The sequence below is a fragment of the Leopardus geoffroyi genome, chromosome B4, assembly GCF_018350155.1.
Source record: "Leopardus geoffroyi isolate Oge1 chromosome B4, O.geoffroyi_Oge1_pat1.0, whole genome shotgun sequence".
NCBI lineage: Eukaryota > Metazoa > Chordata > Mammalia > Carnivora > Felidae > Leopardus > Leopardus geoffroyi.
The window spans coordinates 124,609,196-124,624,769 of NC_059341.1; the positions used below are offsets into that span (position 1 = coordinate 124,609,196).

Here is a 15,574-nt window from a genome sequence, read left to right on the forward strand (position 1 = left end):
CACTATAGATTACCATTTTTAATAAAGATTGTTATAAAGAAATTAAAGCCATCGCATTGCATTAAATTAATAACATCGGAAAATTGCTCTTCAGAGTCTTCCAATTGCAAATTCTGAGTTTCCATTGTTTCCAGCAGGAAGCTTAGAAAGCATCGTACTCCCTCAGTTTTTGGAAAAGCGAGCAGCTATGTCCAAGACACCTTGCACAACTGTTTGACCTAATTTAATTACCAAACAACTTGCAACTGGCCCATCTTGAGTTGTTTTCTCCCACAGCTTTATTAAGGAAGAATCTAGTACTACTTTTGATTTTTGGTTTGTAGGTCACCCGATTTGGTTCTCCAGGAAGCACTAGAATGGAGTTTAGTATACAGGATGTTCGTTAAGGAGTGCGCTTAAATCAGCACCTGTGGAAGGAAAGGAAATGGGATGGAGCAGAGGGAGAAGGGGAGAAGCAACGCATGTCCAAAGATGGCCCCAGCCAGCCCACAGGGAACTGAACCACAAGGGGCCCCTCAGAGTTGTGCCCAATGGCAGGAGGCATGTGGCTCTGAGCAAGGCCACCCTAGCTGATAAAATCCCTGCAGAGGCCAAGACAACCGAAGGCTGCTCCGTGATCAGCATTTACGGCCTTATTTACTGTCTTTCCTCAGGGAGTTATTCCCGCATTTCCATGGCCGCCATAAGGTATATTTTTCATAACAGGTTAACTTCAAAACAGGAATACATACATACTTTGGTGAAAGTCACTTAGAATCCTTAGAATTAGCACTTTACTGGGGTGCTCAGTCAGTTAAGCATCTGACTCTTGGTTTCATCTCAGGTCAAGTTTGTGAGTTCAAGCCCTGCATTGGGCTCTGTGCTGACCCGGCAGAGCTTGCTTGGGATTCTCTCTGCCCCTCCCCCACTTGCTTAATCTCTCAAAAATAAACAAACATGAAGAAAAAAAAATTCTGAAAATCTTTCTTGGAAAAATAGCCCTAAGTAGAGAGCCAACTGCTCTCTCAATTACTTTTGTCCTTTATAAACTCAGAGGAAGACTTGAAGTATTTATATTACTTTCCTAGGGCTGCCATAACAAAGTACCGCCAACCGGGTGGCTTAAAACAACAGAAATGGATTCCCTCACAGTTCCGGAGGCCAGAGGTCTTAAACTCCAGGTGTCAGCCAGGCCACGCGCTGAGACTCTGGCTAGAATCCCTCCTTCTTCCTGGCTTCTGGTGGTGGTCCGCCATCCTTGGTGCTCCTGGGATCGTAGTTGCATCCCTCCGGTCTCTGTTGTCACCTAGCATTCTCCTAGTGTGTCTGTGTTCTCCTCTTCTTGTAAAGACCCCAGTCATGTTGGATTAGGACCCACCCTGATGACCCCATCTTATCTTGGTTACATTTGCAAAGACCCTATTTCCAAATAAGGTCACCTTCACAGGTACTGGGGGTTAAGACTTCAACATCTTTTGAAAGAGGACACAATTCACCCAATTACAAAGCTCATTTAAGCTTTTCGGTTATTTTAAAATTTATTTTGTAAGAATAATTACATAGTAACAGGTTTCTCAAATTTGGGGGTAAAGAACTTGCGACAGTCCGAGTGACATCTTTCATAATTATGTCAAGTACACAATTAAAGAACTTCAAACTTTGGAGCGCCTGGGTGGCTGAGTCACTTAAGCATCTGACTTTTGATTTATGCTCAGGTCATGAGCTCTTGGTTTGTGGAATCGAGTCCTGCATTGGGGTCTGTGCTGACAGCACAGAGCCTTGGGATTCTCTCTCTCCTGCCCCTCGAGGACCCCGATTGCACAATTGCACGTGCACACGTTCTCTCTCTGAAAAATAAACTTAAAAAAAAAAAAAGAACTTCAAACTTTAAATATTTCAACTTAATTCAGTTTAGTAGCAATTTCCAGTTTTGGAGAAATATTAACTTCATACCATAAGCTTTCAGTGTCAATGGCACTTTTATTATAGTTAATTCAGAATTCCCATTATGCCATGCTGGTCAAGCTTATTCAGAGAAATAACCCAGAATTATAAGGGCAGGGAACACTGCAGACATTCTTTCTCACATAATATTCAAGACTAAGTATCTATTCACATTCAAAAAGCTGATGATACATATTTTGGCAGTTTTCAAGAAACAGTGGTCAATCTATAATAAAATCTCAACGCATCAGCTAACACCTGAGCACCTCCTCTTGCAGTTAGCACTGCATTAGGTGTTTAAAGACAAGCAGTTGACTCAACAGACTTTAAAAAGATGTATTTAATACTTAAAATATTCACAGAGTTCTTGACAGAGTCGTATTTTGAAGTTTCTATTGCTGAGAAACTTGAGGTTCACGTTGGCTCTTTTTCAGTCCCAAAAGCTCCGTTTTGAGTTCTCCAGGCTTTGGTGGAATTTCAGGTATTGTCTAGTAAACAAAACAAAAAAACACAGATGCCGGTGCTTTCTTAGACTGTAATTAACTGTGACCTGAAAGGCATCAAAGAACGCAAAAAGTAGAACAAAAAGTCCCTGTGCACTCAATCGTAAATCCTAATTATAAGAACCTGTGTCTTCAGTATTACAGGACTCACAGAGGGAGAGTTTCCATCAACATTAAATGACAGATCACAATTTTAATAAAGCTTCCCACATTTTGAAACTCATTCCCGCACCACTTACTCTCCACCATGTGCCTGGCACAGAAAACAGGTATTAGAAATCAACTGATTTAGGGGCGCCTGGGTGGCGCAGTCGGTTAAGCGTCCGACTTCAGCCAGGTCACGATCTCGCGGTCCGTGAGTTCGAGCCCCGCGTCGGGCTCTGGGCTGATGGCTCAGAGCCTGGAGCCTGTTTCCGATTCTGTGTCTCCCTCTCTCTCTGCCCCTCCCCCGTTCATGCTCTGTCTCTCTCTGTCCCAAAAATAAATAAACGTTGAAAAAAAAAAAAATTAAAAAAAAAAAAAAGAAAAAAAAAATCAACTGATTTATTCAAAAACAGTAAGTGCCTATTATGTGCAAATTATAAAGAGAAAAAAAAACAGAACTGACTTAAAGAAAAGTGGTCAGGAAAAGCTTGACATGACAGCTTTAGTGACACAGTGAGATATAATTCATATACCATACCATTCACCTGTTTAAAGTATACGATTCCAATTCAGTGGCTTTTGGTATATTCACAAAGTGAGTGCATCCCTCACTACAATAAATTCTAGAACTTTTTCATCACTCCAAAAAGAAACCCTGTGCCCATCAGCTGTCACTACTATTTCCATACAATCCTGCCCCACACTAAGCCACTGCCCTGGGCAACCATTAATCTTTTTGTCTCCACAGATTTGCCTATTCTGGACATTTCACATAAATGGAATCATATAACATGTGGTCTTTTGTGAGTAGTTTCTTTCACTTGGCATGTTTTCAAGGTCTGATCCATGCTGTCAAATATATCTGTACTTCATTTCCTTTGAGGACAGAATAATATTCCATTAAAAGGATAGACCACATTTTACTTATCCATTCACCAGATGATGGACATTTGGATTGTTCCCACTTTTTTACCCTTACGAATAATACTTCTGTGAACATCTGTCTGTGTGTACAAGTTTTTGCGTGAACGTATGTTTTCATTTCTCTTGGGTATAAACCTAGATGTGGAATTGCTAAGTCCTATGACTCTATGTTGAACTGGGTCAGGAACTTCCAGACTGTTTTCCAAAGCAGCTGCGCCATTTTACATTCCTATCAGCACCGTAAGGGGGTTCCCTTTACTCTACATGCTCACCAACACTTCTCATGAGCAGTCTGGTTTTGTTTTTTTTTTTATTAAAAAAATTTTTTTTTAACGTTTATTCATTTTAGAGACAGAGAGAGATAGAGCATGAATGGGGGAAGGTCAGAGAGTGAGACACAATCTGAAACAGGCTCCAGGCCCTGAGCTGTCAGCACAGAGCCCAATGTGGGGCTCGAACTCACAGACCGCGAGATTATGACCCGAGCCGAAGTCGGTCGCCCAACCGACTGAACCACCCAGGCGCCCCCAGTCTGGTTTTTTTAATTATAGCCATGATAGTGGTTATGAAGTGGTATCTTACTATGGTCGTCATCTGCATTTCCCTGATGGCTAAAGATGCCGAGCATCTTTCCATGGGCTTATTTTGTCTGAAAAGGTGACTTCCGAACAAAGACATGAAGGAGGGTGAGGAAAGCGGCCACGCAGATATCTAGGAGTGTTTCGGACAGAAGGAACCACAAATGCAGAGGATCTACGGCAGGAACGTACCTTTACGCACAAGGAAAATCAAGGTGGTCAGCACAGCTGGCATAAAGTATTTGACTAGAAGTTAGGAAGAGACGAGGACAGAGGGGAAAAGTGGGTGCAGAGATGCAAAACCAGTGGAGGGTTCTGAGCAGAGGAGTGACATGACCTGACTCAAGCCAAGCGTAAAAAGAGGACAATGGCTTTTACTGAGGAAAGACTGGAGGGGAGCAGGGATGGAAGGCAGAAGCCAGACCAGGGAGCTAACACAGTCCCTGAGGTGGGAGGTGACTGACAGTGGTTCGAACTAAGTGGCAGCAAAGGAGGTGGTGAAAAGCAGTGAGATTCTGGATATATTCTTCAGGTAAAGCCAATGGGATTTGCTGTCATGCACAGTATGAGACAGGCATTAAAGAGGACTGCTAGGTTTGGGCCTGAACAACGAGAACAATGGAGTCACCATCCACTGTGATAGGCAAGACTTCAAGGGCAGGTCTGTTGGAGGAAGGCCAGGAGCTCAGTTTTGAACATGCTCACTGCACATCCAAGTGGAACTGTCCAGAATGATTCAGAGGCATGTCTCTTTCTATCAGCTATCAGCTTCCACTGTAAGGTCCTGAGGAAAAGGACCACATCGTAATCTCCTCATTTCTTACAACCCTGTGAGGTTATAAAAAGCAGGCAAAAACTGTGCTCCATGAATAAATCATTGCTCAGGACCCTTATAAGCTCATAAGATTGTAGAGAAATAAAATCTTTACTCTAATTATTTTATACAAAACTGCGAGATTATTCTGGTATAATTTAAATCACATCAAAAATCTCAATAGCCTTTCAATGCCTGAAGTCCAAACACCGTGATCTGGTTCATTTTACTCTTTGTCTCCTAACAACTAATTAATCCTAAAGAAATAAAATAGTTTAGGAAAGAATATGGGGTTTGGGGTTTGGGGTCGGGGTCAGACGTAGGGACCTAAGAGACGTGCTTCACAGCAAAATTCTCATTTTGAAGTGAAAATGACTTTCCACAAAAATCAGCTATGAGAACTGGAATAAAAGCTAGAGTAACTTGTCTGACAATTTCCTATCTTCAACTAGTCCTAGGATGTTGACATTCCAATCCCTTTAATACAAGCAAAGAACATAGTTTGTTTCCTGTCCATTAAACTGTGAAAAAGAATTAATTTAGACGGGCTCTTTTTTCCCCCAGGTCACAAAAGGAAATTATATGGGGGCCCCTGGGTGGCTCAGTCAGCTGAGTGTCCGACTCTTGATTTTGGCTCAGGTAATGATCCCAGGGTTGTGGGATCGAGCCGAGTATCAGCTCCACACTGATCATGGAGCCTGCCTGGGATTCTTCCTCTTTCTCTCTCTCTCCCTCTCTCCCTCCCTCTCATTCCCACTGCCCCTCTCCCTCACTCACACATGCTTTCTCTAAAATAAAAAAACAAACACAAAAAAAAGGACAAAAAGGAAATTATATGAAATCACAAAGCCCTATAAAATATAATAATATACTATACTGTACATCTGAAACTAATATAACACTGCATGTTAACTGGAATTAAAAGAAAAACCTTAAAAAATAATGAAGTACAGTAACAGCAGGTTTCAAATTTCTACAAAGTTTATACAACCACCCACTTACACACACAGGCACACATGTGGAGTAATCTGAGTTGCCAATACATTACAAAACTAAAATGACAATTCAACTTTTATTAAAAGAAAGACAGCACTTTTCTTTACAAGATAGGTAATATATATAATATAGATTTTTATATATTATATATTTATATATATACATAGTATATAACTTTTAAAAGACTAAAAAGTTTACTGACATCAAAATTTAACAATGTTGGGGCGCCTGGGTGGCTCAGTTGGTTGAGCATCCAACTTCTGCTCAGGTCATGATCTCACAGTTCATGGGTTCGAGCCCTGCGTCGGGCTCCGTGCTGACAGCTCAGAGCCTGGAGCCTGCTTAGGATTCTGTGTCTCCCTCTCTCTGCCCCTTCCCCATTCATGCTCTCTCTCTCTCTCTCTCTCTCTCTCTCTCAAAAAATGAATAAATGTTAAAAAAATTTTTCTTTTTTAATTAAAAAAAAACAATGTCAGCAGACGTTCTAAATAGCAGTTTGTGTGTATATGGTTGTGTCTGGAGAAACCAAAAATGAACACTTTAACATGAGTCCTGAGACTGCATTTTTTTGACCACCCATTGTTTTGATAATAGATTATAAATTAAGGAAAACAGAACCAGCAAAAGTAATGCAAAAGTAAATGAAACTGCAAAGAAAAGCTCAAGCAAAAGCACGCTTTGTATCCCAGGACAGAGTGTCCGCCTTGCATCCTTGCCTCCATTCCTATTCTGAGGAGCTGAGCTGCACAACTCGAAAAAGCATCCTTGATGCTGCTCGCTTAAGACAGTACTAAGCACCTGCTCTAGGCAGCCATCAAGGTGTCTTCTGCTCTGGGCTCCACCCAGACCTTCCAGCTGTAAAGACTGAAAGACCCCTATAAAGGCCAGAGGTTGTTACAACAGTGAGTCATTGCCAGAACAGCACCAACAGACGCAGGTAAAGAACACAAATCCTTTAAATGTTAGTAAAGCATCCAGCATCCTACACATAGCTGGCCAGCCCTAGCTGTTGTCAAGTCCCTAGAGAGGTACCCTACTGCTTATGTCATCACCCAATCAGGATGAAGTGGCCTGAGACGCTTCAGTATGGTCCTTCTAGAGATTGTGGTTTCATGCTGCCTCTTCTCAAGGTCCGAGCAGCAACCTTGCATACTCCCACTTATAATGAGAAGAGTGAATCAAAGGGCAATTTTTTGGTCAATTCCCCAGGGTCAAATAACAGGCATTCCTTCCTCTGTGATGCCTGCCTGATGTCAATTCCTCATGAATTAATGACTCAATTGCATTTCTGTGGAAGGTTCTTACACCTTTTGGTCTCCACTAAGTATCCTTGATGCATCCCCAGAACTCAAAGGAGAAGTCTATGGTGGTAAGAAAGAGCTACGTCAGCATTGTTTGTACAAAAACTAGGTACCACCAAAATGTCACTAGGGGATTGATTAAATAATATATGGAACAACCATATAAGGAAATGCTATTCAATGGTCAGAAAGAAAAAAGGCTATTGATATAAACATGTGTGTATTCATATAGATTTTAACCGAAACAAGCAAGTTACAGAGAATTGTGTATATGAATGCCTATTTACATATAAACTCTGTGTGTGTGCTTATTTCAACAACAGTAAAAGTCTGCAAGTAGACACTAATCAAAAAATGGTAGACGTGTGGGGAGCAGACTGGGGAAAGGGGGTTTTAGTAAATGGGAAGGAGGGATTTGCACATTCTCATCTACATGCCTGAATTCAAGCTGAATGTTGTACGTTGGTGTTATACTACTTTATTAACAGGATCCAAAAAGAGAAACACTAAACAGAAAGCTTGGGCTTCAAATCCTCAGTAAGCTATGTGATCTTGGGAAATCATGTTCACTCTTCTGAACCTGTTTCCTCCTCTGAAAACAAGAATACCTCCAAAACCGTCGTTGTCAATTCACTAAAACTAGAAACACAAATGGTTGGTTCTCTGTGTTACCTGTCCAGAGTCCGGGCAGAAATGACCGTTCCCTATGCGGTGCTCCAAACAACTCTATTCACACCTGTAGCATAATACCTAGCACACATTTGTCATTCTTTCGCTGTGCTTCCTTGCCTCCACCTCCACCAGACCAGAAGTCTTCAAAAGCACCTGTAATTCCCAGTTCTAACTCAATGAAGGCTTATTAAAATTAATGTAAGTTTCTCCCTCTTTTGAATGCCTATATTCCCTCATTCTTCAATCATCAAATATTTATTGAGCATTTACTACATTCTAAGCTCTTTCCTAGGTGACTGAGATACAAGGGTGAACGACGCAGGTCCAGTCCCTTCATGGAGATTACATTCTGGTGGAGGAAACAAAGAACAAGTCAATAGACAAAGGAATAAAATACTTGCAAACTGTGACAAGTCCTTTCTGGAAACAAAGAACAGAGACATAATAGCACAGAAGCAATCCTTTAGGAGCTGTCCAAAGGACCTTCATTGCTGGAGGAGATATTTGAGCAGAGACCTGACGTTTTGAAGTAGGAAACCAACCCCAAGATCTGGGAGGAAAGCATTCCGGGATGAGAAAAAGCATGGCCTTGAGATGGGGACAGGCTTTCTGAGTTTGAGAAACCGCAAAGAAGCCAGTGTGGCTGCAACAGTGGGAACAAGAGGTAAATGGCAGATTAAGGCCAGTGGTAGGCAGGTGACAGGCTAAGACCCCTGTAAGGCCTTGTTAAGAACAGGTCATGCATTGCTCTTAATGCAATGGAATGCCATCATAAGGCTTCAGGTCCAAAGCAGAGGTGCTTCTAATTTCGTTTTAAGATGGTCTGCGTTGCTGGGAGGAGAATGGAGTGGTCCAGGAGCCAGGACCACAGCCCCTCCTGCACTCACCAGGTCCGGCCGGTAGTACCTGTGCACCACTTCGGCCCCGGCGCACATGGCCAGGAGGCTGGCGGCGAACATTTTCAAGTAGGTGGCCCAGGACACGCCCGCGGGCATGGTCGGTGGGCTAGACGGGGAGGAAAGGCGGAAGGTGTTAGAACGCTCTCAGCTCAAGACGAAACAGGCCACCGCGTTCTCTCCCACCCCGCGCCCGTGTCCCCAGTTACGAAACGAGCGCGCTGAGGGTCCGAACGCCCCCTCCACGCCCGAGAGCAGCCTCCCAGGGGCTCTTAGTGTGGGGGCTGGGCCTTTGGAACTTAAAGGCAGATCTTGCACATCAAGCGGAAGGCCGACACCTGGTGGCTTCCCCGCGACCCTATCAACCCTTACAGAAGGGAAACTGCACACCGCACTCCCTACTGGCTCTAACGGCGCGCCCGGGTAGACCTTACCGCGAAGTGCCCTACTTTCCGCAGACTGTCCCACCACGGCCGGAAATGCGCCGGGGTAGTAGCCGACAGCCGGCGGGCGGAACCAAAAGTACAGGGCCTGGGAGCAGCATCGGACCAGAAAGTTGGGCGCGCGGGCACGTGACCAGGCAGAGTTGGGACTTTGGGCCGGAGCCGTTGCCTATTCTTTGTCTCTCTTTTTTTTTCTTTTCTGTTTTTTCTCTTCTCCTTTTCTTTTCTTTTCTTCCTTTCCATTCCTTTTTCTTTTCTTTCAACTTAATTCGGGCTCATGACTCTCCCTACAGTAAGATCTGCCGTATAGTCGGCTGTCGAATTTCGGGCTCGGAGCTGGCAGGATTATTGTCCCCGGTTTGTCCTTTCACACGCCCAAGAAAGTTGCTTGCGTTTACCACCTTTTTAGGAGGGGGTGGAGGTTGGCATGCTGACCAGGACGTGCTCAGATGAGGTCACCCTCTAGTGAGTGAAGTTAAAAGCTCTCTCTGTTATTGTGCCCGGCGTCCTTTGACCTGAAGCAAAGGCACACTCACACTGTTTCCTTAGGCTGCGGTGCTACTGGAAAAAAAGAAAACTGAAGTCGACATTGTTTAATCTATTCATATTTAGATTGTGCTATGACTATGAATTGATTTTTGTTGAGAAAAAGGTAACGCAAGACTATATTCTGAAAGCTTTTGGTTGTATATATAACATGAATCATGATACACTCAGCTTTTAAACACTTTTATGGGGGTATATTTGACATAAACCACATATTCTAAATATGCAAATTGATGAGGTCTGGCATTTGTACACCTGTGTGACCATTACCACAATCAAAATAATTAACATATCCATCACACACAAAGTTTCTCTATGCCTCTAATTCCTCCCACAGTCTCCTCTGGATCAAACACTGACCTTCCTGTCACAACAGATAAATGTGCATTTTCTAGAATGCTCTGTAAATGGAATCCTGACATACTGTCGGTCTAGCTTATTTCATGCAGCACAATTATTTTGAGATTCATCCACATTGCTGCATGTATCACTAGTTCACTTTGTTTTACTGCTGAGTATAATTCTACCACAATTGGTTTATCCATTCACCTTTGGTGGACATTTTGGTTGTTTCCAGTTTGGGGCTTATAGGAATAAAGCTTTTATGAACAGTAAAATATATCAAAAAGACTAATATACAGGCCTGTGAACACATGCTCCATTTCTGTTGAATACTTTCCTAGGAGTAGAATGGCTGCAGCATATAGCAGGTAGGAGTATAGTCAACTTTTTAAGAAATTGTCAAGCTGTTTTCCAAAGTAGGTATCCAGTTTCACACTCTCACCAGCCGTGTTGACAGCTCCAGTTCTTCTCCATCCTCTTCCAACACCTGGTCTGGTTACTCTTTTTAATTTTTAGGGACTCTAATAAGTTGGTAATGGTGTCTCATGACTAATGATGCTAAGAATCCTGTTGTATGCTTATATTTGGTGACATATCTGTTCACACCTTTTATCCATTTTTTATTGTGTTTGGTTTTTTATTATGAGTTTAGTCATCTTTATGTATTATGGATATAAATCTTGTATCAGATAGATTTGACCTGTAAATATTTTCTCCCTGTCTATACCTTGTCTTTACTTTTCCTTAATAATCTTTTGAAGAGCAGAAGCTTCTAACTTTAATGAAGTCCAATTTTCAATTTTCTTTTATGGATCATGCTTTTTGTGTGCACAGGGCAAACACCCAGGAGACTGGCCCTGCCTGCCAGCAGCAGAAACGATTTCCTATCCAAGAGCCTAGCTTCTTACTTCTTTTTTTTTTTTTTTTTTTTTTTTTAATTTTTTTTTCAACATTTATTTATTTTTGGGACAGAGAGAGACAGAGCATGAACGGGGGAGGGGCAGAGAGAGAGGGAGACACAGAATCGGAAGCAGGCTCCAGGCTCCGAGCCGTCAGCCCAGAGCCTGACGCGGGGCTCGAACTCCCGGACCGCGAGATCGTGACCTGGCTGAAGTCGGACACTTAACCCACTGCGCCACCCAGGCGCCCCTAGCTTCTTACTTCTTGAGCTCACCACTCAGAAACCTTCACTTCGCCTTAATTTCTGCAATATTCTCCCCTAATTCATTCAGTTAAAAGTACATAGGGGCTACACATTTATTCATGTTATTTAGTTAACATGGGTTTCATGTTAGAAAGGAGCTCTCAGGTTAACTGATTTAAATAGATGCCTCAGAAAACGACAAGTAATTTTTGTTTATTTGGGATCTTGCTCTGTATCGCACATTCCTGTCTCTGAGAAGTGAAAGCTACATCAGATTTCAAACATTAATCAAATTCCTGACATACCTGTTGAAACTGGCAGATACTGATTAAATTCCATATTAAAGGTCAGAGGTTATTTTCTAAAAACAGTGCAGAAAATAAATTAACTTCTATTAGGATAATTACACTCTTTCTAAAAAATTTTTTTAAATTATACACTCTTGAGGCGCCTGGGTGGCTCAGTCGGTTGAGTGTCCGACTTCAGCTCGGGTCACGATCTCACAGTCTGTGAGTTTGAGCCCCGCGTCGGGCTCTGTGTGGACAGCTCGGAGCCCGGAGCCTGCTTCGGACTCTGTGTCTCCTTCTCTCTCTGCCCCTCCCCCACTTGTGCTCTGTCTCTATAAAAAAATAAGTAAAATGTTTAAAAATTTTAAAAATTATACATTCTTATAAACTAAGAAAGTATATACTTTAAAAATTCTTGAGATAGAATATGTAATAAGTTTCAGGACAAGATCTTTAAGGCAAGATAAATACCGGCTTAGCACAGCTAAAACTGATTTGGGGGGCACCTGGGTGGCTCAGTCCGTTGAGCGTCTGACTTCGGCTCAGGTTATGATCTCCTGGTTCATGAGTTCTAGCCCCACATTGGGGGCCAACTTGGCTTTAACTCACAACAATGAGATCATGACCTGGGCTGAAGTCAAAAGTTGAACGCTTAACCAACTGAGCAACCCAAGTTCCTCTATCTTTTGAGTTTTCTGCCATGAATCCAAAATCATTTTATGCAGTGCCCAATTCCCATTCATATTGTAGTCTATCAGTAACAAGTCCTATGTATGTGTATCTTGTGTCTCTCTTCTTAGAAGGACACCAGTCATTGGATTTAGGGCCCACCTTAATCCAGTATGACTTTATCTTGACTTGATTATATCTGCTAAATAAGCCCACATTCACAGATACCAAGTGCACACAAATGTGAGGGAGACAGTATTCAATTCAGCACAAGCTCCTATCACCTACTCAAAAACTTAAATACGTAAGTGAAAGTTTAAACATTAACTGGAAACAAATGTTCAAAGGCTCATAAATTTTAAGAATAAGAAAAGTCAGGGGCGCCTGGGTGGCTCAGCTTGTTAGGCGGCCGACTTCGGCTCAGATCATGATCTCGAGGTCCGTGAGTTCGAGCCCGGCGTCGGGCTCTGTGCTGACAGCTCAGAGCCTGGAGCCTGTTTCGGATTCTGTGTCTCCCTCTCTCTGACCCTCCCCTATTCATGCTCTGTCTCTCCCTGTCTCAAAAATAAATAAAACGTTTAAAAAAAAAAGTCAACTCTTTTGCAGCCTAGAAAATCTTGTATTCTCCCCTAAAATGAATGTTCATTAAAGCCCCCTGACACAGATTTTTTTCTAAATCATTTGCTTGGAACATGTAGCGATTCCCCCAGGGCAACACCACCAATACCCCATTTTACAAAATAAAGCTTAAGTATTAAAGAGCTGTAATAAAAGGCTGAGTAGATACAACAGAGTGTGTGAACCACAGGTCTCCTCGTTTGCTCCCTCTCACTTGGTAGAATAAACTCCATTATAATGGCTTTTCAAGCTTTTTTTGATTGTGATTCACAGTAAGAAATACATTTATAGGATCATGGTATGTATGTACGTTTCTATGTATAAACAAAACAATACTTACGTTTATTATAAACGCTTTAACACTTGTTATTCTGTTGTATTTCTCCTAATGCTTAATTAGTTTCAGGACCCACTTGAAAATCTGCAGTTTGGAAAACCCTCCCCCATAGTAAACCCTGTTGACAATAAGATGCAACTAACTGACAGAACAATAGCTAAGAAGGAAGCAAGTTTACCAGGTTTGTCACAGGGAGAGGAGGCATTGGGAGGAAGAGGGAAACAAAGTGAAGCAATTGGCTCTTCTTTTGCTGTTGTCCCATCATATAAGGTTTCTTTGAAGTAGAGACGTATTTGGGAAAGACTGGAGAAGGACATTTCTCCTAGGCTTCCACAAACTCTGGTGGGCAAGGCTCACAAGCACAAGTTTGTCTTCCAGATTCAGAGGGTTAGAGAAAGACTGACCGGACAGGAACCACTTTGTTGCAGTTGCTTCACCATTTCCTGGTTTGATGTCCTGCTCCCCAGCATCTCTACCAGGAAACTCTTCCTTTTGCAAGGCAGAACTGAGCAGAGGCCCCTGGTCTGCAGAGGTCATGACTGGAGCTGGCAGACCCAGGATGCACAGCACTCCACAGAAACTCTACAGGAGTGAAATGCTGAGTAAAGGTTGCAGCTCTTTATACACATTTTTATTTATTTTTAATTTATTTGAGAGACAGAGACCGTGGGAGAGGGGCAGAGGGAGAGAGAATCTGAAGCAGGCTCCATGTTCAGCATGGAGCCCAACATGGGCTCAATCCCAGGACCCCGGGATCATGACCTGAGCTGAAATCAAGGGTCGAACACTCAACTGACTGAGCCACCCAGCCACCCCTTTACACACATTTTTAGTCACTAGAATTCTGTCTCTGAAATAACTGAGGTAAACTATCTGCTTTAAAACTTTTCTGGACTGTGGTCCTGAGTGGTTAGAAAAACCAGAAAGAGAGAGAGAGAGAGAGAGAGAGAGAGAGAATGGGCTGTTGTTCATTCAACAAGTCTTCACTGGATATCTACCATAAGTCAGGTTCTGAGTAGTACCTACTAATGGACAGAGCATCTGTAAAAGATCCGAAAAATTTAAAAATATTAAAAGTTTCCTTGAAGCAATTGCTATGATACAAATTAATCATAAATAAATTCTGTATTTACTCATGAAAGCCCCTTGGTGGATCCCAGAGTGATGAGGATACACGAAGCACAGATCATAGTCCCTTCCCAGTCCATGTTACATTAGTGAGAAATAAACCTTGGTTGCTGTAAACCACTGAGATTCAAAGAGGACTTCAACTACCTCCATTCTGACCACAGTCGGTATTCTCTAAGTGTTTCTTTCCAGTTTATCTCTAAACTCAGCAAAATACTCACAAGGCAATGCAACCCATGCTGGGAACCAAAACTACCCCTCAAGAAATAAGGACTGCCCTGATGCCAACAAGACCTTGTGTGATTGACCTGAGGACAATGATCAGCCTGCCCCTGTCCCACCCCTTATATAAACCTGGAAGTATTTTCAGCCCTTTGAGACACTAGCCCACTGTCTTCCCGGTGTGGGCCTCGGGGAAGTAAATTCTTGTTTCACCACCATTCCTATCTCTACCTTTGGATTTTGTCAGCGGTAAGTGGCCAAATCTAGACCGTTTGGGACCCTGGAGCTGGGTGCTCTCGCACCGTAGGGCCCAGATTACAAGATTTTGGAGTCATTTGTTACCACAGTCTAGGTAAAGCTAACTAATACAGCAGCCATGTTTTTCATCACGCAAACTAGAGACACAGAAAAGCCTCTCCCCGTTAAGAGTTATTTAGTGAAGTCCTCATACAAACACCGGTGACAATTTGAATACTAATGAAACAAAAATCAGCTGGAAGAGCCATTGAGAAATAAAGCAGAAGGGCTAGTCTGTAACGTAATAAAGGGGCATGGTGCTTAAATGACATCTATCGTACACTTAAAACGTCAATATTTTTGCATATTCAAATTAAAGCAGACATCGGTTCCCGTAAAACTTTACATTTTACTGAACAGTTTTATTAGAGTTACACTCATTTTACAGACTAGTGAACTGATGCGCAATAGTAAACTGATGGTATGGTGACCTCAACTCCCAGGTTTGCTGTCTCCAAAGTCTCTTATTTCCCCCACATCACACTTGATAATTGATACTTGATAACGCAAAACACTGTTTTTTTAATAGGTATAAAACTTGGGGTGGAAAGGCCTGGATAACCCTAATAAGCATTACCATCTCACCTACACATCGTCCCCAAAGGGCATTTCCCACTCGTCACCCTCAACCGCCCACCAGCGACGAATCTGATCGGACAAAAAGCTTACGTCAGCACAGCGCTCCTCATCCCACCGTTTTTGTCCTCCACCCTTCCCGAAAGGCCAAGCGGCGAGCAGAAGAACCAACGAGAGGGGAGCGAACGTGATTGGGCTGCCTGCGTCACGTGAC

The 15,574-nt window shown here is 42.6% G+C and overlaps 1 protein-coding gene across 7 annotated transcripts; it reads right to left on the reverse strand.

Annotated features, from left to right (window-relative positions):
- Positions 1-1,491: 1,491 nt before the first annotated feature.
- CB4H12orf73 (chromosome B4 C12orf73 homolog) lies at positions 1,492-15,547 on the reverse strand. 7 transcript variants are annotated; one of them, XM_045466658.1, is made up of 4 exons: positions 9,186-9,734; positions 8,743-8,860; positions 2,275-2,411; positions 1,492-1,838 (listed from the first exon to the last, which is right to left on the reverse strand). In XM_045466658.1, exons 2-3 carry the CDS (start codon positions 8,848-8,850, stop codon positions 2,316-2,318), a joined length of 204 nt encoding a protein of 67 aa, XP_045322614.1. In that variant the 5' UTR covers positions 8,851-8,860; positions 9,186-9,734; the 3' UTR covers positions 1,492-1,838; positions 2,275-2,315. The 7 variants fall into 7 exon arrangements, with proteins under 7 accessions (XP_045322614.1, XP_045322612.1, XP_045322611.1 ...); XM_045466656.1 differs by having other exon boundaries at positions 2,271-2,411; positions 9,186-9,727; XM_045466651.1 differs by lacking the exons at positions 1,492-1,838; positions 2,275-2,411 and adding exons at positions 5,945-8,204; positions 15,454-15,547 and having other exon boundaries at positions 9,186-9,755.
- Between the last annotated feature and the right edge of the window lie 27 nt (positions 15,548-15,574).